Source organism: Anolis carolinensis, chromosome 5, assembly GCF_035594765.1.
Source record: "Anolis carolinensis isolate JA03-04 chromosome 5, rAnoCar3.1.pri, whole genome shotgun sequence".
NCBI classification, from domain to species: Eukaryota; Metazoa; Chordata; class Lepidosauria; order Squamata; family Dactyloidae; genus Anolis; species Anolis carolinensis.
This window is the reverse complement of record NC_085845.1, coordinates 60,992,485-61,014,301: the sequence shown is the minus strand read 5'-3', so window position 1 is coordinate 61,014,301 and position 21,817 is coordinate 60,992,485. Positions and strand designations below refer to the sequence as shown.

The following is a 21,817-nucleotide window of genomic DNA, read 5'->3' as shown; positions in this document are numbered from 1 at the left end:
AGAATCCATACGAGTGAGAAACTATATCATGCTGAAGTACGTTTGTAAGAAAATAATAATGCAACACAAAAAAAAAATAATTTGTGTGATTTCATTTTTAATAGCAATTGATTTTCTCTTTAGCAAATCAGACCAAGCAGCTGGATTTCATTAACTCCCTGCAATATACAACTTGGCTTTGCATATTCCCTGTGCCCTTAGATAATTATAAAGCTTAGTGCTTACTTTATGAACCATCTGACGGTAGCTAAATAGTTTTCTCTAGCTTAAGACTTTGATTTGCATTTTCTTGATCTGTAACTAGAATAAAAGAGCCTAACCAGGAAATGAGTAGAGATCAAGAAATAAAATGAATGTATGAATGACTCAAAGATACTTGTTTCTACATGTCATATTTCTCTTCTGTTTTTAGAGTGAGATAGTAAGCACAGCATTGATTTTTTAAAATAAAAAATGAGATAACATCCTTATTTTATAATTTTTGGACACTCTTCTAGTGGAACAGCTCTGTACATCACTGCAAGAGATATCATTCATGATTTTTAGATTTCTTTTTCCCCTCAGTAAATCATACCTTGATAGAGATATGCTTGACCTTTAAATTTACTTTGGATTATTCCATGTCTGATTCACAGTGAAGGTTAATTTCAGATATACATTATATATTTCCATCATGTCTCCTGTGTCATCAGTTGGAAGTCCCTCCTCCCAGCAACAATTTAGTAATATATACAGTAGAGTCTCGCTTATCCAACGTAAACAGGCCGGCAGAATGTTGGATAAGCGAATATGTTGGATAATAAGGAGAGATTGAGAAAAAGCCTATTAAACATCAAATTATGTTATGATTTTACAAATTAAGCACCAAAACATCATGTTATACAACAAATTTTAGAGGAAAAAGTAGTTCAATACACAGTAATGCTATGTAGTAATTACTGTATTTACGAATTTAGCACCAAAATATCACGATGTATTGAAAACATTGACTACAAAAATGCGTTGGATAATCCAGAACGTTGGATAAGCGAGTGTTGGATAAGTGAGACTCTACTGTAATACTAATATTGTAGTATGCTAATAATATAATATAGTGTACACACATATAATATTGATATTATATAATATTATAATGCAATACAATATAATACTAATACTAACACAATATAATAATTTATATGTTACATGTAATATTACTAATAATATTGCAGTATAGTGGTCTAGTATAATATAGTAACATACAATGCTAATATTGTGCTATGTTAATCATATAATATATTGTATGTACATATAATATTGATCATTATAATGTAATACAATATAATACTAATACTAATACACTATACAGTAGATTTCTGGTTATCCGACATAAATGGGCAGGCTGAAAGTTGGATAACTAAAACTGCTGGATGATAGGGGGGCCCTCTTATTCCTCCCAGCAAGCCGAGTGCTTGCCAGGAGGGAAAAGCCTCCTTCCTCCCAGCAAGCAACCGGTTTGGAAAGGCTCACTGCTGCCTAGAAAAACAGCTGTTTCTCTAGGCAGCAATGCGCAGGAGGCTTTTCCAAGTACAGTGCTTGTCCTGGGGATGAAACTTTTCCCTTCTGGCAAGCAACTGGCTTAGAGAAGCCTGCTCTGTGTTGCTGCTTAGCAACATGCAGTGGGCTTCTCCAAAGTGCCAGGTGCTTGCCAGAGGGATGAGACTTTTCCCTCTCTGCAAGCAACCGGCTTAGAGAAGCCCTCTGTGTGTTGCTGCCTAGCAACACACAGTGGGTCTCTCCAAGCGCTGGGTGCTTGCAAGGAGGGAAAAGTCTGCGCCAGCCGCGTCTCATCCCTCCAGCAAGCACCCTAGGCCAGGCAGCCGGCATATCGGATAATACGGACTGTCGGATAACCAGAAGTCGGATAACCGGTACTCTACTGTAATAATAATATATTATATGTAATATTATTAATAATATTTCAGTATAGTAATATAGTACAATATAGTAATATATGATACTAATATTGTGCTATGCTAATAATATAATATATTGTATGTCCATATGACTTGTAAGCTGCTCTGAGTCTCCTTCGGGGTGAGAAGGGTGGGATATAAATGTCATAAATAAATACAAACTAAAATTGACCCTGGCTACAAACTTCAATAAAAACATGGATAGATAACGTATTTCCTTATTCCTCACTGGCTTAAGAGCATGTTCCTGTCATTATTGCAACAAGAAGAAATATTGTAAGGCATTTTCAAGGATTATCAATAATGTAAACATGAAGAAAAAAACATTTTAAAAAAACAGTTCCAAGCAGCATTCCTTTTGAAGGGGAGACACACTGTAAAAAAATCATTCCATAACTCATTGTTAATAAATTCATACTTACTGGATGAAATCTAAAGAAATTTATGATGGCTACATCTAAAATTTAAACCTATTTTGCCCTTTATAAAGCTCTTACAAGAAAGTGCAGAGAACAAGTTGGAGATACATCATAAATAATTGATACATATGGATATTGCTTTGCTTGTTGACATTTCCAGCCTAAAAGAAGCAAGCATGCATACTAATTTTGTGCTGTGTACTAAGGCTATATTTTAATACTCTTTATTTACTTTTCAGATGCCTTTAGTTTTTTCACTGAAGTCACAGTGTGACATCCTTTAGAGACTGTAATCAGCTGGTTCACTAGGCTGACTACATCTTTTTGTTTTATTTTCTTTCAATAATCATATGTTCTTTTCCCCTTTTCTTTTCTTTCGTCTCCTTATATTTATTTTTTTGTGGCCCACCTTCCATTTTGATGGAAAGCTTGATGGAAATGAATCATTGCGGCGTAGCAATGGCTTGAGAAGTGCAGAACTCATAGACGGATCTTTGGCTCAAATCTACAATATAAATTTAAGGGTAAACTATGTAGATGTCCCATTTGTCATAACATGATATCCAGTCATTAACTACAGCCCAGTCCATTTGTCTGAACTAATGTCTTTCCATGTGAACTCTGTTCAGTTCCATATGACTTCTATGTGGTTTCTCGAAAGGCACATCCTTGCTTCATAATCAAAACTTGATGAGTGTTACTTTGTCTTATACAATTTATATTGGTGTCTCTTCAATAGCAAAGGTGCATTAAGTCTGCAATCTTATGCCTTAATTCCTGAGAGTGCTTAAATATATAGGACTATATTTCAATACATATAAAAAGTCATTCTCTTAAATACTTCTAACAAAGCACTATATGTTTGTCGTGGTGTTGGTCACTTCCATCTTCAAGTTATTTGCAACTCATGGACATCTTAAAGTGGGGTTTCCTTGGCAAGTTTTTTTGGAAGGAGTTTGTCTTTACCATCTTTTGAGATTTTTTTAAAAATGTCAGGAGTGACTTGAGAAAGTGCAAGTTGCTTCTGGTGTGAGAGAATTGGCCGTCTGCAAGGATGTTGCCCAGGGGATGCCCGTATGTTTTGATGTTTTTACCATCTTTGTGGGAGGCTTCTCTCATGTCCCCGCATGGAGCTGGAGCTGAGAGAGGGAGCTCACCCACACTCTCCCTGGGTTGGATTCAAACCGGAAACCTTCAGGTCAGCAACCCAACCTTAAAGTCATCAGTCCTGCCAGCACCGGGAACTCCATCTTTTGAGGTTGAAAGAGTGTAACTTGCTGAAAGTCACCCAGTGGGCTTTCATGGCTGAGTAGGGACTCAAACTCTGGTCTCCAGAGTCATAGTCCTACACTTAAACCACCATATCACATTGGCTCACACTAAAAATGAAATACAAAAGAAAAAAGGAAATTATGAGTTCCTATGCTAATACAACATTAGAGTAGTACCAAGACCTCCCCTGCATTTTCCCAGTCAAGTAAAAATTAGAATGTATTTCATGCCCAGAGCTCATAAATGCAACTTTTTCTACTTTGCATTCATTCAAAGTTGCTGTTCCACTTCAATATCATGGAAATATTGAACTGGAACATGAATATAGACTGCAGATGACCAATGTAAAATGTTGTCAAGTCACAGCTGCATTCCTGGGGATAATTAGATTTGTTATCATTTGTTGCTATTTGCCTCCAGCCCACTTAGACTTGTTGTGCCCCTATAAACAAGAAACTTCTAACAGTCCCAGTCGTCAGCTGCCATGCTCAGGTCTTACAATCTCAGGACTTTGGCTTCCTTGACTGAATCAATCAATCCACAGATAATGCCATCTTCCTCTTTTTCTTTCACTTTACAAAACATTATCATCTTTTCCAATAAGTCATTCATCTCTCGATATATCCAAATGATATGATAATCTTAGTTTAGTCAGCTTCTAGTGATTTACTCTGGTATCCATTTTTAGCAGGTCAGGGTATCAATAGAATTCTCCTCCAGCACCACATTTCAAATGTGTTCATTTTCTTCCTGTAAATTTTCCCCTCTGTCCATTTTTATCAAGCATATATAGAAATCAGAAATATTATGGCATGGATGATGACTCTGACTCTGGTATTTAATGACATATCTTTGCACTTGAAAATCTTGCCTAGGTCCTTCATAGCTGCCCTTCCGAGTCTCAGTCTTCTTATTTGTAGAGTGAAGTTGATTATGTCAGTTTTAGAAATGCCACTTTTCAATAAATGTCGCCCAGCTTGCACATCAAAGCAGTTTGCCCCACACCAGAATACACTCCCTTGCTTGGAAAATGAGCTGCCACAGTCCTTTGCTGTAGAAATATTTAAGTAAGTATTTCAAGAGGATTTTACAGCAGTCTCCCTAGGAAGCATGAAACAAATGCTTACTTAGGCAATCCCTCGTTGTCTGAGTGTGATGGTTCTTTGAATATGCCTTTGAGTGAGTTTTTTTTAAATGTGTGGAGTTGGTTCACAACTGATCAACACACAGTTTTCAGAGTGAGGATCCCAACCAGTGACGTGATTAACGCGACAATGGTGGCTTCTCAGTCTGTTGCAGTCTTCTTCTGCCTTCACAGTCCTTGTAACATATACCATGTTATCTTCTGCATGATCCACCAATGAGGTCTTTGAATTGTGCTCAGTCCGGAATCTCCCCTGTGCTCCCCCCGGGCGTGCATGACTCCAGTGGTTATGCCCACAGGTTCATTGCAACAAGCAAGCCCCTTCACCACAAGGTGACAATCCATTGAGGAGGTACATATACTAACCCCTGCTTGCTTTGGGCATCATAGAGAATGAGAGCCAAAAGTCAAAGTCCAGCTGAAAGGCTCCTGCAGTTTTGGAATGTGTAAGGGTAACTTGTTGAACTACCTGTTGATGGTTTTGTGAGCTACATGAATCGTTGTTGTTGTTGTTGTTGTTGTTGTTATGCTTGTTTATGACACACTTTTTCTTTCCACAAGGAGACTCATGGACAGATGGCTCCGTTATTCAGAATTTTATTTTATAAAATGCAATGGAAGTAATGTACAAACAGCATGTTTGTAACATTTCCACATTGCATTTCATAACTGATTTGCAGCAGTGGTACCTCCAAAATAGATAAAGATTCAACAATCAAGGAAGTGTTTTTGTAACCTTAGATGCTCTTCTTTTTATTCCCTCTCCCCATTATTTTGTTTGTTTGTTTGTTTGACTTATATCCGTCTTCTCTCTTGAATGGGACTCAAAGTGACCTTAAATAGTAATTAATATTGAATGTCTAAAACTATATTGCATACAGAAGATTTAAAAAGCATTAAACCACCCACTAAAATGCTACTTTTAAGATATTATGAAAAAAACTTAAAATGCACACTACAGTGCATATATACTATTTATCTCAGAATTTTGAGAGTTTCGAGGCATCTGGGAGACCTAGTGTAAAAAACAATCTTCACAGCTTCTGTGTTGTGTATGTGCATCCAAGTCCAAGTTATGGCAACCTCATGAATTTAATGGAGTTTTGTTAGACAAGAATATTTCTCTGAAATATTGCCTACAGCACCTGATACTTGTTGATGGTCTCTGAACCATGTACTAACAGAAGCCTAAATTATCTTTTAGTCCTGATTTCAATTCACTCATCTACATTTTGCTGCATTTGTCTACTCTATTTTGCACTAACTTACTGGATGTCAGCCGCTCATAGTCAAATCTAGGTGGGATGTTCAGTTACTGGTGCTTTAGATATAATATCTTGATATTAACTTCTGCAAAATGCTATTTCACAAGATTAAACTGTCAAGCTTTGGGGTTTAGGGTTTAGTTTGAATTATGTCTTCACACCTTGCTAACATATTTTGTTATTCACCTTTATTTGTTAGTAACTCACAGTTTATTCATTTCCTTCATGTTGGTTCATTTTTCATTTCTTTTTCTTTGTCAAGTTGGCTGCAAATCCAATCTAGAAATGCCATTGGTGAATTTCTAGACTGGGTTTATTTGTGGGTTTGTTTGTTTTCAAATAGGTTTGGCTCCATCTACAGGCAGAAGCCGGGTTTTGCTACTGGTGTATTAACATGAATATTTGGCACTTTACTATTTCAATCAAGCTGAACTATAGAATAAGGAATGCAATTTTTTAAAAAAATGTGCACACCTGGGCCCCATGGAAAATATAGCCCTCTGCCATGTAACTACTACATACAAAGGGATATGGTAAATTATCTTGTGGAAATTGTCAATATCAGATTCATTTAAAATGTTATATAAAATGATATAAAATTGTGAACTAGATTAGTAAAACATGCTTCCTTCTTCTAAAATTATGTTTCATCTTCTCCTGATTGATGAGGCTATTTCAGCCTTCATGACTACTTTCCTCTGAGAAAAGAAGCAAAAGACTCTCTTTTTTTGTTTTGTTTTGTTTTTTTTTTTTGGTAATATTTATTTAGTATGTCACAAGATGAAAGGAAATGGTAGGAAGCAGAAGTCAATGTTAGGTATAGAGAAGTGTTAGGGCAGTTCTGTACAGGCACATAATGCAGGAGGGCCTGAGTTGCCTTGGTGGCAGGACACCAACCCAACAGCCCACCTGTGCTGCTTTGACATGACTGGGAATGGGCCTCGTTTCCGCCCTCCCTGAACCCCCAATTTTCCCCAGGAGCAGAAAGAAAATCCACTTACCTTATGGTATGCAGCCTCTGCTTTTCTGGTTCATGCCACATGACGGCATAGAAACCTCGGAGGAGTGAGCCTCCACACAGGGGACCAAGATTACTTTCCCCGCTCTCCTACCACAAGGAAAGATCCAAATTTTGTAGAGCTTTCCTGTGTTTTTCTAACTCGGAGCACAGCTGCATTAAGTATCTTTCCCTGGGTTAATTCACATCAGCCTGCACACATTGTACAGATGCACGTAGGTTGATGAAAAACCCACTTCATTAAATGGCAATGTAGAAGTGACTTGGGTGAAGAGATTAAAGAAAAGCTCACTGTGATGTCCCTTAAAATTTTGTCTTTCCAGCACTTAGAACTGCTGGTTCTAAATGACAGCTGTTGCAAAACTAAAGTGTATATTAGGATCTTAGGTACAGGTAAAGGTTTGTCCCTGGTATTAAGTCTACTTGTGTCTGACTCTGGGAATTGGTGCTCATCTCCATTTCTAAGCTGAAGAGCCTGCGTTGTCCATAGACACCTCCAAGGTCATGTGGCTGACATGACTGTATGGAGCACCATTACCTTCTCGCAGAAGCAGTACCTATTGATCTACTCACATTTGCATGTTTTCAAACTGCTAGATTGGTAGCAGCTGGGGCTAACAGCGAGAGCTCACCCTACTCCCCGGATTTGAACTGCCGACCTTTTGGTCAGCAAATTCAGCAGCTCAGCAGTTCAGCCCAGATTTTTAAAGACATTGACTAACTCATTCTGTATATTCATTTAAAGATTTCTGCTAGAGTTTTTTTCCCCTCTTTTTTAAGATATATCTTCCACAGTGTCCCAGTTGAAACATTTTTCATGGTCATCAGTCAAATCAGTAGTTTTCTTTGCCAATTTAACTTTCAGAGTTTACATCTTGATTGTCTTTAAGGGTGCTATCTGGCATCAGCACATCTATGCCTGTTTTATTCTAAACAATCTTAAAACAAAGACACAGGACAGCATAGTTATTGACAGAGATGTTGTTCTTGTTATATGCAACTAAAAATCTATATATACATACTGCTAATGTAGTGATCAGTCCTACAACATAAAGTGTCCAACTGTAAGAACATTTATTTCTAGGTGATTTGATATAATTTTCTCATGATACTTACAACCATCATAGGTCTGGTTTTAATAGTTCTTAGACAGGCAGGTGTCAATGAATACCTTGGAATAGCAAAATTGTGATTGGAATGGAAGTAAATAGATTGAGAAGCAGCAAAGCAATTTTGGAGTTATCCAAACCACTATATTTTCAACCATGGATTCCTGAAATACAAAGAAAATAATGAAATACAGAGCACTAATTTTCATACATTTGGAATAATGTATAATCCTAGTGATCCAAGTCTTCATAATCTCCTTTAAAGAATGTTTATGTTTTCTTATATTGTGTCTTTTACAGGATGATGACATGAGGGAGAACCGGTTCAGCTTCACAGGGTATGGCATGGGACCACCATGTATACCAGCAAAAGATGGAGTGGCTCCAAAGGGGCCTAATAATCCAACTCAACCTGCACCAAAAAGCCATGAAGAGATGAGGAAGGTATTCATTGATCGGGCCAAGAAAATTGACACCATCTCCCGAGCCTGTTTTCCATTAGCTTTTCTGATATTCAACATTTTTTACTGGGTCATCTATAAAATCGTTAGGCATGAGGACATTCACCAAAAACAAGATTAAGATTTCCAGTTCTCGTGGTGGTACAAATCAGTATATAAATACTGATAGGCTCACAAAAGGGCATGAAGGGGGGAAATCATATTTGACTTGCTATGCGAAGTCACAATGAGTAGAACAATGGCATCCTATGAAGATACAATACCTGCTACAACAGTGTTTTTACTTGTTATTAACTAGAAGTAACCAACTTTTGCAAAGTGAAATCACAACATTCTCTAGACTAATCTCTACTGCCAACAAATTTATACATAGTGTTACATAATGGTATAGCATTCTTTGATGTTCCTTGCTACAGTTTTTAATTAAATTGTATTTTTAAATCTATCAAAATAAAGCCCAGATGTCTTTAGATAAGTGCCATATTAACAAAGATGCTACTACACGTTTAACTCTCCTTTAAACTTTTTAAGGAAATATCTGCCTTGGTCTCGATTCTGAAAAACGTAGCTGTTGGTTCAAAAGGTTTTCCTTTCAAGCAATGAGGCATGTTTTTTAGACTTAAGGACACTGCCAGTGGCTTTTATAACAAGCACAAGACACATTTTAGGCAACATGTTACAAAGAAAAACAGTTATAAACTTCATAGTGGGCAATCCACAAACCACTAACTCAGTGTGATCCCATGGATATTTCTAGTCATGCTACAGTACTATTCTGGAATAAGCAGTGTATTGAATGTCAGCTATCTGAATTTCTGTTTCCCCCAGGTATTTTTGATTCCAGTTCTTTGTGATAGTTGCCAGCCCTGTCACAAATAAGTATATCTCAGCTCAGTGATAGTATATATATGTATGTATGAATAAGAGAGGAAGAGAGCTAGGGAAGCATTGCATCACATCCAATAACATTCAACAGAGGAAAGGTCAGCAGGCTAGGCCTGTTGAATAGATCCGGCACTTCTCTCTGGCATGTAGCTTACATAATAGAATAGCCTCAGGTCCTCCAGCGATTACTGTCACCTTCAAGGCCCCAGAGGAGGGAAAATGTTGAATAAAGCAGAGAAAGGTAAATTAACAAGCGATGGGAAACTGATTGAGAATTAATAACCTACTGATAAGCATACTTAGTAAAAATTGCATGCCTTTGAGCTCACTAAAACTTAATTGCACATAAACATACTTAAAATTAGCCTGTAAATGCTGTCCCTCACTGCTGGTCGAAAAATATAAAATGCTTTTTGAGACTTTCCCCCCCATATCTAAGCTAAATTCTAATGTATTTATAGTAAACATACCAAAACCCATATGTATGCTTTGTGTCAGAAGATGGGCATATAATTCCCTTTGAAAAATCCCATTAGACTTTCTTTTTTACCAGATATTTTCTAGTTGGAACAAAATAATATCCCAATGCCAAATACCAATAGATATCTTGGAAGATTTTGTGTCTGTGCAGTTATTTTACAGAATTAAAGCAATTCAAGCTACATGTTAAATTCAAGCTAATTTGGGACAGTGTCCACTACTACATACCTGACAGTGATCTGGAACAGGGCTACTTACAACCTCATCAGATGCAGTCCTCTCAGTTATCTTCTCCCCATTTCTCCACACTTCCTAAACAGGTCCCATGGAGTCCATCACATGATTCAAGGCAACTTCCAACGGGATTCTGTGGGGCTTCATTTTGGCAGTGTAGAGAAATGGAGCCCAGAGTACTGTTTAAGAAGTTGGGTGTTAGTCGACTTGAAATGGCATAAAGCAGGGGAAAGACAGACCTTTACCAAGAAAGGATGTGAGATGACAGATGATAGTCCTCGACGGGAGGGAACGGAGTAAGACAGTTCCCTCCACTTTCCTTCTGCTTGTGTGATGAAGCCCTTAAACTTTTTCCACTCACAACTTCTTTCTGCCCCAGAAATTTTTACATGGCTGCATTACTCCTATAAAGGTAAATCCTTCTAATAGTTGTAAACAAGACCCAGCCCCATTTCTGTAAAGTTAATAGCTTTTCTTTCAGCCTTTTTTGGAATATGGCAAAAACATAAATGTTCTAAACATACATTTTTGAAGATAGCTATATAACCTTTTCATGGTCATACATGTACTCTATATACAAGACTACAAATATAGGCCAATATCCTATGAAAATGGTAATACAGTAGAGTCTCGCTTATCCAACACTCGCTTATCCAACGTTCTGGATTATCCAACGCATTTTTGTAGTCAATGTTTTCAATACATCATGATATTTTGGTGCTAAATTCGTAAATACAGTAATTACTACATAGCGTTACTGCATATTGAACTACTTTTTCTGTCAAATTTGTTGTATAACATGATGTTTTGGTGCTTAATTTGTAAAATCATAACCTAATTTGATGTTTAATAGGCTTTTCCTTAATGCCTCCTTATTATCCAACATATTCGCTTATCCAACATTCTGCCGGCCCGTTTATGTTGAATAAGTGAGACTCTACTGTACATGCATCTTTCTCAGAGAGAGAAAAAACATAAATTGTATGATAATTTAGACAACAGGCTAAATTATCAGAAAAATATAGTAGGCAACGTTGGCCTAAATTTTAACATTTTCATAAAAAGTAATAACTGACCTTCATATTTATTTTAATTTTAATTTTGAACTATATGCTAGAAAGCATGTGGCAGGTAAAGAGTTTAATGTCTCTTCATGGGCTTTTTAAGGTGCTTCAATAGAAATGATACATCATATTCTACCATTACTTCCTGGGATAAATTGTATGGTGGGGGTAGCAGTGGGGAACCTTTTTTCCATACAGATTTCCTGAAAAGTATGACCTGAAGATTGCCAAAATGTACAACTACTAGGAAAAGCTTAGTGCATCATATTCTTCCATTCTTTTAAAGTGTTTTTGGCCCATACAACAGGCATCAGATTTTCCTGATGTTCTGTGTGCTTAGCATATCTAGAATAAGGTGTGTTGGTATGTATGTTAAGGTAGCCCTAGGGTATAATTCAGGAGGAGTGTGGATTCTCAAGATGATCATATCCACTGTTTGGGAGCTGTGAATGAGGTTGATTTGTTCTAGAATCAGACCTTTTTAACATTCCAAGCTAAGGCTAAAGAAATACAATATATAAGGGTAGAGTTAGAATAAAATAATACTGTGCACTTTATATAATGTGTTGAGAAGCTCCAGAAAAAAAAAATTGGTGAACCCAACAATCCCGTTGAAATTTTGAATTATAACATTAAAAATATTCTCAACATATATGGAGCACATTGCAGCCCATTGTCCTAGCATCCAAATATGCAACAATATAAAGTGGGAGATGAAAGATAAAAAAATGCAAGTTCCCTACTCCCATCTCAAACATATTCATTGTGACATCTGGACTATGCTTGCTTTGCATTCACATCTGTCTAGACACAAGTGGATTCCAATTAATATTCCTTAGCGCCCTCCCAATTTCTTTTAGCTAAAATTTCTGTTTTTATTGCCAAAAAAGAAAATATGCTCTATTTCTGTGTATGTATTTGAATGACAAGCTGTGAGCACTGGGATTGATATGTGGTTGGTGTTTTATGTCTGGCACATATCAGAAGGGGCCATCCTTTCATCCCCAAGTCTGAACAAAATGACCCAAAACTGGTAACTCTATTGTTATAGGATAAAATAGAAGCATCAAGACAATTTTATAGGGCCAAACATGCTTCTTTGAAGAAGTCATTTCAAAACTTTTCCAATAAACTAGCAAAATATCAAATGTAAACAAATGCAGAAGAAAAGGCTCGCAATCACTTTTTTATGATTGATTTTTATTAAGACAACTTCAAACAAAATCTACATACAAACATACAAGCAACAACAACAACAAAACATTAAAATACTTTTTCTAGAATAATAATACTATGTCATAAGCATGAAAAAACCCAATAACTACAAACTACAATCAATCTATATTCTCTAATCTAAGGACTTTACATTCTGTGACTGGTAGTTATATTCTCACAGTTTTCTACACCCATTTAGTGAAAAAGAATCATTGATACATCCTTTCCCCATATAATAACATACTTCTAGTCCAAAAGATTAGTGATGGAGATTTGGCCCCATCTTTGCTGGAGGAACACAATAAATAGGCCCCAATCTTTCTTAAAGTTAGATATTTCTTCTTAATCAACATAGCAAGTTTATCAATTTCTGCATATTCGCTTATTTTCATAAGCCAATCATCTTGGGACGGAATCATTGAGTCTTTCCATCTTTGAGTGTATGTAATTCTTGCTGCTGTTACCATGTATAGAAATAACCTTCCACATTTTCTATCAAGTTGTTCATCTAACATCCCAAGCAGGTAAGAGTTCAGGTTTCATTTCAAATTTGACTTTAACTATTTCTTTTGAAATCATATTTATTTATTTCCAGGCCTTTTTACATTACTACCACGTGTCGTAAAATGTGCCCACCTTTTCCTCGCAATTCCAATAGTTGCTAGAACTATTTTTATACATCTTAACAATCCTTTCTGGTGTCAGATACCATCTATACATCATTTTATAAAAATATTCTTTCAAGTCATTACCCAGTGTAAATTTCAAACTCTTTGTCCAGATTCTTTCCCATTGTTCCATTTGTATTTGTTTACCAAACTTTTGTGCCCATTTAACTATACAGTCATTCCCCTGTTCCTCCTCCATTTAATATTTTAACAACAATCTATACAACTTAGCAATTAAGTGATCCTCTCCAAACTCCAAAACTGTTTCAAGTTTGGGTTTATCAATAACAGATCCAAATAAGTTTTTATCCATTTAAATCGTTCTACTAACTGTCTGTAGGGAAACCACTGTATTGGGAAGCTTTTAGACAGTAGTTCCTCTCTCGTCTTTATTCTATACTGATCATTATCCAACACCAGCAAATCTTTATAAATCAACCATTTCTCTTCAAGGCAATTTCCCTAATATTTAATAACAATCTCCCTATGTAATGGTTTTAAAATTAGAGTAGGACTTTATTTTATCATACCACAGATAGGCATGAAACCCAAATTTCAGATCTTCAGATCTTCTCTTTCTAACTGTAGGCCTAGGCAATGTTTATTTCTCAAGAATTAGGAAAAATCCAGAGTTCTGCATGGCCCTATCTGTCAAATCAAATGTGAAAATGGAAGTGGCAAGCTATTGCTGTACTTATTCCAATTGTGATAAAACAAGTCCTTGAGTATTAATGGAAGGAAAAGTTTGATTCTAGTAAAGATCATAATACTTAAGTTGTGTACAACAAACAAGGAGAGGCCAGGAGACTCTGGTTATAACCATCAACTTAAAGTAAAACTCCACACACAACAAGGGTCTCATCTAGCCATACTCTCTCAAAGGCAAATGGACCCTTCCTATAGCCCTCCAGAGATAATGTCACTTAAATATTAAATTCAGCTCAAGACATCACAGTGACTTCAAGTTCCACTAGAGATTTTCCTTGGAACTTTTTTATAGTCATAGATAGAGAGGTTATTTTGGATCTCCTGTAACACAATATAAAACTTTTGACAAGATTGTTAGAGAAGCTATTGGCATGCTTTGTGTTAGACAAGGTATTAGATGAAATGTCATTCTACATCAAAGGCAAGGCCATAAATTTAGAAGGCAGAAAGCAGTCAGTCATGTAAAGATGTCACAATATATGATGTTTTGAAGATTATACCCTGCAACCTGGAATAACAGAATGCTTAATTTTAATCCAAGGCGCCACAGACAAACTAATAGTTTAAATTCAACTCACAGTATTATGTTTATCATGGATCCAAAGGAAAAACTGGTAGATTGCCTAATTTAGTACACTTTTTAGAATATAAGATTATCAAGAAAAGGTTTATGTTGTCTTGTGCCATCAGCACCTTCTTTAAAAAAAGTTACCAGCATCTCACTAGTGCCTAATTTATACATTCAAAATACCAGCAGGTGCATGACAACCTACTATAAATAAATTGAAGAAGGAACTTATTGCAAAGAAGGAATTTATTAGACATGTTCATGTTTCTGATGGATTAAATACACCTTTATTACAATGTTGTAGCCAGCAAGGGAAGATTCTAATACAGTGACAAAGTTAGCAAAAGTGCTTTCCTTATATTGAACATACTAGTCATACTCTATTGGGCCAAACTATTGGGTGTAGTCCAACAAAGTGGTTATTGCCAAAAATGACACAAAGCATTAACCAAATAGAATTCATCTGTGCTTTTTTCTGATGTCTGAGGTATACACCTCTGAGAAGAACCCAGAAGAACTATTGGTGTTTGATTTTGTGACTGTTGACACCATGATGTGCCAACAGCAGCATTGCAGCACACTGCAGGAAGAAAAATATAGAATTGTCAATTGGTTAGCCCTTCCAATATTTCAGCATTATACTTCAGTATTTCACTGAAAGTAAAAGTGCATGAATAATGGCTGCCTAGGCAGGGGGAAACTATTCTCTTGGTATTCTGACACTGTTCATTATGACCTGTCCCCTCCCCTCCCCAAACATTAATAAAAACAGGGTGCAACTTCATCACCTGCAACCAAGGCATCAGATGTAGAAGGCTAATTTTTTGGCTCACCCCTTGTTATTGGAACACATGGATTCTTTTCAAAAGCCTTCTGGAAGGTATAATAACTTCAACTTAAGCAATAGGAGTGGTATTTTAGTAACAGAACAGTAGCTTATATGGTTCTTATCTGTCATGTAAAATCCCAAACTGTCTTTGTTCTCTGCAGAGACATTGTAGAATGAGTCTCTTTCAGTATGCAGTCCACTTTAGGCATTAGTTCTCCATATGGTGGGTTAAAGTCAGAAGAATGACCCCATCTCCTGATCTACTCTCCTTGCACATGGCCAACTCTTCTTCCTCTCCTCATGTCAGAGGAAATGAAAGAGTGTATCTGGATGCAGAGTACTTTGATTTCAAAGGGTCCCCTTCACAAATGGGACCTTTACATTATGATGGGACTCTTCCTGGTTTTATGGAGGAGTCTACATGAGCACAGCTTATACCTTTGCCCAATGTGTTTAGGGTAGTAAACTCAGAAAAAATGCCATGCATGAGAGGCAGCAACATAGCCTTGTTATCCATTATTCATGCACTGATTTTTTAAATAGCTAAAATGTTAAAAGGTTTCGCTTTTTATCTGTTAACATAGGTCATTAACTCCAGATTCTTTACATTGAATATGGAAGAAAAAGATACTTGAATTGTGAATTAAAAGGTCAGCCAGCTTTGACACATATGTCTTTGGTTCAGATGCATATTCAGATGCACAGCCAATTTACACAGTCTGTTTCCTCCAGCTTCTTAGTTTGTCAAAAAAAAAAAAGAAGGAAAATGTAATGTATTTTGGATGCAGACATAATTCTCACTGCCTCAGCAAAACAAGTGTTTTAAAATGGGGCATGCTGAGATCAGCACCTGCTAGCATTGCAGGAAATATCTAAATATTGAATGATAGGATCCTATATTAATGTCAGACTCTAGTATGGGCAGCAGTTCACACACACAAGGCTACAAAAACCAACTAAGAGCACAGATGGCAGAATCAAGAGAAACAGATGCTACACAATATTTTGAGAAAAATGCCTATAGGTCTATGATTGTTCTGTGCAAAGTACATTTCAAAATTTGCCATTGTTGTTATGCACCTCCATGTTGACTCTGACTTATGCGAACCCTATTATAGGATTTTCTTGGTGAGACTTATTCAGAGTAACAACCTCATCAGATGGGCCACCAGAAACCCCACACATTGTGGCAAACACAGTGTTGCCCATCAGAGGCTGTGGGGAATCCATCACCCCACGCCCCACATCACCCATGGAATGACCCCCCATTCCAGGGGAGGAAGCGCCAGTACCCGGCTTCCCCCCATTAACTTCTATTCAACATAGGAAGTCTTTCCGTGTTGCTGTGATGGTTGCATGTGCTGGCCCGCCTATACTTTTATGCCAGAGCCCTGCCAGAAGTTACTCTACGTCATGGGATGCGAACCAACAGGCTCCGTCATAGTATAGGCGAAATGGCGCATGCTGCCAAAAAGGACCTCATGTGATGAAGTTATTAGTTTGCTATTGCCTTCCTCAGACTTACAGAGCATGGCTTGCCCAAGGTGACTTAATGTCTAGTCTAGCATTCAAGAACTTACATGAGATTGGTGCTCTCATTTTCAGAATAATTGTCCATAAGTTTCAATTAATCAATAATTCCTAACTTTTGTTCTATTCTTGTTCCTTGTTTCTTGAGTAGTCATTTGCCATTAATATATTCAATAAATATTATTCCTTCTCATTACAGCATTAAAGCAATGGGAAGGTGTCCCTCCATCTACAGTGCAGCTGCTGGTATTAAATATACAAGCAGCATACCTAAATCTGGTAATAGAGAAAATAATTGTGATAAACATACTGCACAGGGCAGCACTAGCTCATCTACTCTCTATGTAGTAGAATTGCTGCAAGACAAAACTATGGTGGTGATGATTTATAGCACTGTTTCCCAAATTTTAGATTTAATTCCTGTTAGCCAAGCTGGCTGGGACTTTTATGAATTGAATTCCAAAATAGTAGGAGGACCAAAATTTGAGAACTACTGGTTTAGGATATGAAAAGGGCATTTTCTTGAGATCAGAGGCCTGCATCTGTCTCCCCAAATCCTCACAAGCTCATATGGCCACCATAATGCCTGCTGCTGCTGCAATTCCCATTGCTGCTATATTTTTTATCAAAGAGCCAAGAACAACTGAGACAACTCTTCATGGTGCTGGAAAGTAGCAGACCACCTTCTACCCCATAGACACCTTCCAGTTTGAAGGTCCAGCAGCATGTCCTTCCTTCCCAGAAGAGAAGGATCAAAGCACTTTTTAATGGTACTACAGGCCAGTATTTTTTTAGCAGCACTGTAACTGCCAGCAGCTATATCAGTCCCACTGGACAAACTGTCTGACTTGGTATGAAGCAGCTTCCCATGAATGGTTGTGGCATATAATAAAGGAGACCAGAGTTAATATCATGGATCCTATTTCCTGTGTATACTTTTTAAGTATATGGCTTTAAATTATAGCAAATGCAAATTTTAACAGTCAGTGCAGAAGAACTTTGTGTCAATTTATCCTGTATTTTACTCATATTTCACTATTACAGCTTCCCTACATTCAAAGCACCTCACAGCTTGTCAGCTTGCTACACATTTAGCTGCAAGGCACAGCAGGCTTGCCTGGATTGTGCTTCCAAATCTAACAAAGTGTTCTTTGCTTTTCATTTCCTCATGAAGATTCTATGACTGAAAAGAAATACATGTTACATAAAAAGTACTCAAGTGGTGTAAGGAATGTATTTTGACAGCAGGTGTCACTTGTTTAAGTGATCTTGAAGTCATTACAAATGGCTTTTTTTCATCAATAGTGATTCCAGGCAATGCACATCTTCCTTCATGAAGTATTATGTGGGGTCCAGACATTATCTTCCGCTTCTGTCCTTCCTGCAATTCCCCGTTGCTTTTTATATCTTCCTTTCTCCCTACAAAAGAGTATAGAAGAAAAGATAGAATAATCCTATAGTCTTGATTGGCAGTACTAGAAGCAATCTGCCTGGAAGCACTTTAATCATATGTATTATTTATTGTTTTGTCTTTGATATAACATGATAAATTATATATTTGAGAGCAACAACTACAAATCTTTAGTGAAAATAATATTTTATCTGTAAAGTACCGGGGAGACTTCTATTTAAATGAAAGCTATAAATGTGCACTTTAAAGTTAAGGGGATACAAATGCTTCCACTGTATTTTTCTGATAAGTGGCTATGTAAATTAATATTCTTTTGGGTTTCACCAAGGAAAAATAATAATAATAATAATAATAATAATAATAATAATAATAATAATGTTAAACTTATCCTTTTCTGTAAAATTATAAATTGTATTTTTACTTCATAATATTTTTAAAAGCTAAAAGCAGTCAGTATTATAATTTATTCCAGTTTAATTTATGAATGCAAAAAATTGACAGTCAGATAGGATTCAAATATATTATTTTACAAAAAGAACTTACACCAGTGGTTCTCAGCCTGTGGGTTCCCAAATGTTTTGGCCTTCAACTCCCAGAAATCCTAACAGCTGGTAAACTGGCTGGAATTTCTGAGAGTTGTAGGCCAAAACACCTGGGGACTCACAGGTTGAGAACCACCTTCTTACACTCATGAATGACCGGGATAGAAGACCTATTGATGGTTGCTTAGCTCTCTAAGATTGCCTTCATATAAATTGTTCATTAATAGAATAAAGGTATAGAATTTTAATCTGCACTACAAAAGTGGATGTCAGTTAGATAAGTGAACTTGCTTTAAACAGGCATAAGGATGTTTTCATATGTTTCTTTTCAAAATAGTTTTGAAAATCTATTTTTTTTTTCAAATCAAATTGTTTAGAAAAGAGAAATGTTGGGAGATGTGTGTGATATTACATGTGGGCGCTTATTTCTTTGCAACAGAAGTGCCTCCAGGCAAAATATATGTCTTCTGGCAGTCTCTAACTTATTACCAATGTGGAAGATTTTTGGAAGTAAATGAGACTGATGTGTTAAAGGCCATGAAATGCTGGCTCATATTATATTCTTGATATGCTTCAATATTATTGCACTTTTTCACTTTCATCTTCATAAAATATGCAAAAGCCATTCCTTGAGTTTGCAATGTCAACATACAGTAGAGGGTATCAAATGGACGAAATGGAATTAATGTCAGCATTCTATGGATATTTAATTGTGAGCTACATAAAAAGAAACTGTGCCATAAGCTTTGAACATGAAGTTTAAACATTATATACAATAGCTTGTGTGATAGTGCGCCAAGCTTCCTTAAAAGGCAACAGCAAAAAAAATGATATAATAGTGTGTTAATTATTTGTCTGTGATTTTTAAACATTTCCTGTGAGTTTTGTCTAGACAACAGCAAATGCCAATTTATGTCTAGAAGTATTTCTTTCCAGTAAATCCAATGAAAAAATGTCATGCATGAGTTTTATTACATTTCTTTTTCTTTCTTGTATTATTTCTCTATTAAGCACTACAGCTAACATGCTCTGGTGACAGGGGTGCTAAGATGTGTGCAGCCTATGGTGTTCATGTAACTAGATATTTTGTTCTAAAAGAAGAATAAATGCGGCCATTTTTCAAGATGTTGCTCAGACGTTGCCACAATTTAGGTGTTAACTATTGACAGTCACACGAATAAAGGCTGATCAACAAACTGGGACCAGTCAAAAGGATGCAACTGACGGTTTTGGGGGGTGGAGGAGATATCTAATAAAGACTCCAGGAATTGATGTTGGTGAACATGTGTCTAGGATATTTGTAGCATGATGCCTTCAGTAACCCAGACCTCACAAATTGAAAGGGATATATAACTGCCATACACTGTCAGTAAAAGACTCAGGACTTCATCACATGAAGGAGACAAACTGGCAGCAATAAAACAGGACCGTCACTATCTGCAGATCCCATTGTCAGTCTGCCTCTTCCCCATAGTAAACCTCACTATTGATGGAAAAACCAGCCTTCCATCCTCTTGCTATTCCTGAGGCTATAATTTATGGAATTAAAGTTTAATTTGACTTTTTTTATTAAACATAATTGGATTTCTAAAATTGCTTCTGAAAAGTACTTAAAATTACAGGGCAGTAGACATGTGGGAGGATGGGGTTATGAATAGGTGCATGAAACCACAGATCAACAAATCAGAACAGTTATGTGACTGCAGAGATACGTGATAACGAGATTGCTCATGATCACACAACTCCTGTTGGATAGTGACTTTGTGTGATAAGGTCCTCAGACTATATTCTTTCCATGGGTATTGGTAAAAACTCATTGCTACACCAATCCACGTCTTCATATAAAGATCAATCTGTGGTGGCAAGAAGCTCCAGGTGACTCACATCTGTTTCTGCAAATGTCCTTGCTATCTTGATATTTCTCATTAATAACACAACACAAACACTTTGGTTCTAAGAACAGTGTGTGCTAAATGAGTATGTTTCCTTTTCTTTCATCTGCAACTACTACACCTTTGGGGAATATTCTAAGCAAAACAAGATTATTCTAGTCCCATCCCCACAAAATCTTTCTCCCATCCTTTTTCAATTTTGGGAGCCCTTCATTCCAAACATTCAAGGCCACATTAAAAGGTACCGCCCAGAGGGACCGATTGTTAAAATTCTGTATATGACAAATTTTGGTACACAGAGTTCTTTGAGCTTCAGGTAATATATTTTTGTTATCATTAGAATGTCAGGGACAACAACTTCTTCAGCAAATCCCCAAACTGCATTTAAACTCTCTGGTTTTAAAGAGCAGTATGACATTTTGTTCTAAGACAAGTGGCCCATATAAAGCCTCAATGAAATTTCCCTGATAGGTAATGCACCAAATTCTCCAAATTCCCCACATGTTCGGGAGCCATGACGCAAAGTAGGAAGTGCTGTTAGGGAAAATACTAAAAATAATATAAGCATGTATTGTGAGGTGAATAATTTGCCCAAAACTGCAAGAGTACATACACATACACTTGTTTAAGCTATTGCCCTTTTGGATGTTATCTAAGTCATCATTCCTAAAATACATTTTGAGCTGCAGGTAAGTTAAAATCAGGAGTCAGAGTTCCTTTTCTTTAGCTGCTGACAAATAAGAATGATTCATCAGCCTTTAGATGTTTGAGTTTTAATCTTCCAAATCCATAGACAACATAATCCATGGTAAGTGATTATGTTAATTATAGTAACATATATTCAAGTTTGCAGCACTATGGCACATTTGGTAGAATAAATGGTCATATGATAGATTAAAAGGAAGTATTTTTATTCTTGATTTATTTAAAAGAATAACTGAATTGACCACATTTCATTTTCTAGACAGAAGAAAAGTGGGATTCCAATGCAAATGTAATCATGTATGGTATATTCCTATCAACTGTGATTACTTGATATGTGTATCCTGAAAGTAAATCATCCTTAGTAGAATTTACTTTATTATATTTATATTACATACCAAGCAAATAATTGATGGATTAATTGAATTTAAGAGAATACAAGAGGA

General features: G+C 36.5%; 1 protein-coding gene across 2 annotated transcripts in view; it reads left to right on the top strand.

The window, feature by feature from the left end:
* glra3 (glycine receptor alpha 3) overlaps window positions 1-19,900 on the top strand; it is a 132,873-nt gene extending 112,973 nt beyond the window's left edge. The window contains exons 9-10 of one of the 2 annotated variants that reach the window (XM_062981378.1): window positions 2,803-2,898; window positions 8,483-19,900. In XM_062981378.1, coding sequence (XP_062837448.1) covers window positions 2,803-2,898; window positions 8,483-8,764 — 378 coding nt within the window. In that variant the 3' untranslated portion in view covers window positions 8,765-19,900. The remainder of the gene's footprint in view (window positions 1-2,802; window positions 2,899-8,482) is intronic. The other variant, XM_008107571.3, reaches the window with a different exon arrangement.
* Window positions 19,901-21,817: the final 1,917 nt, after the last annotated feature.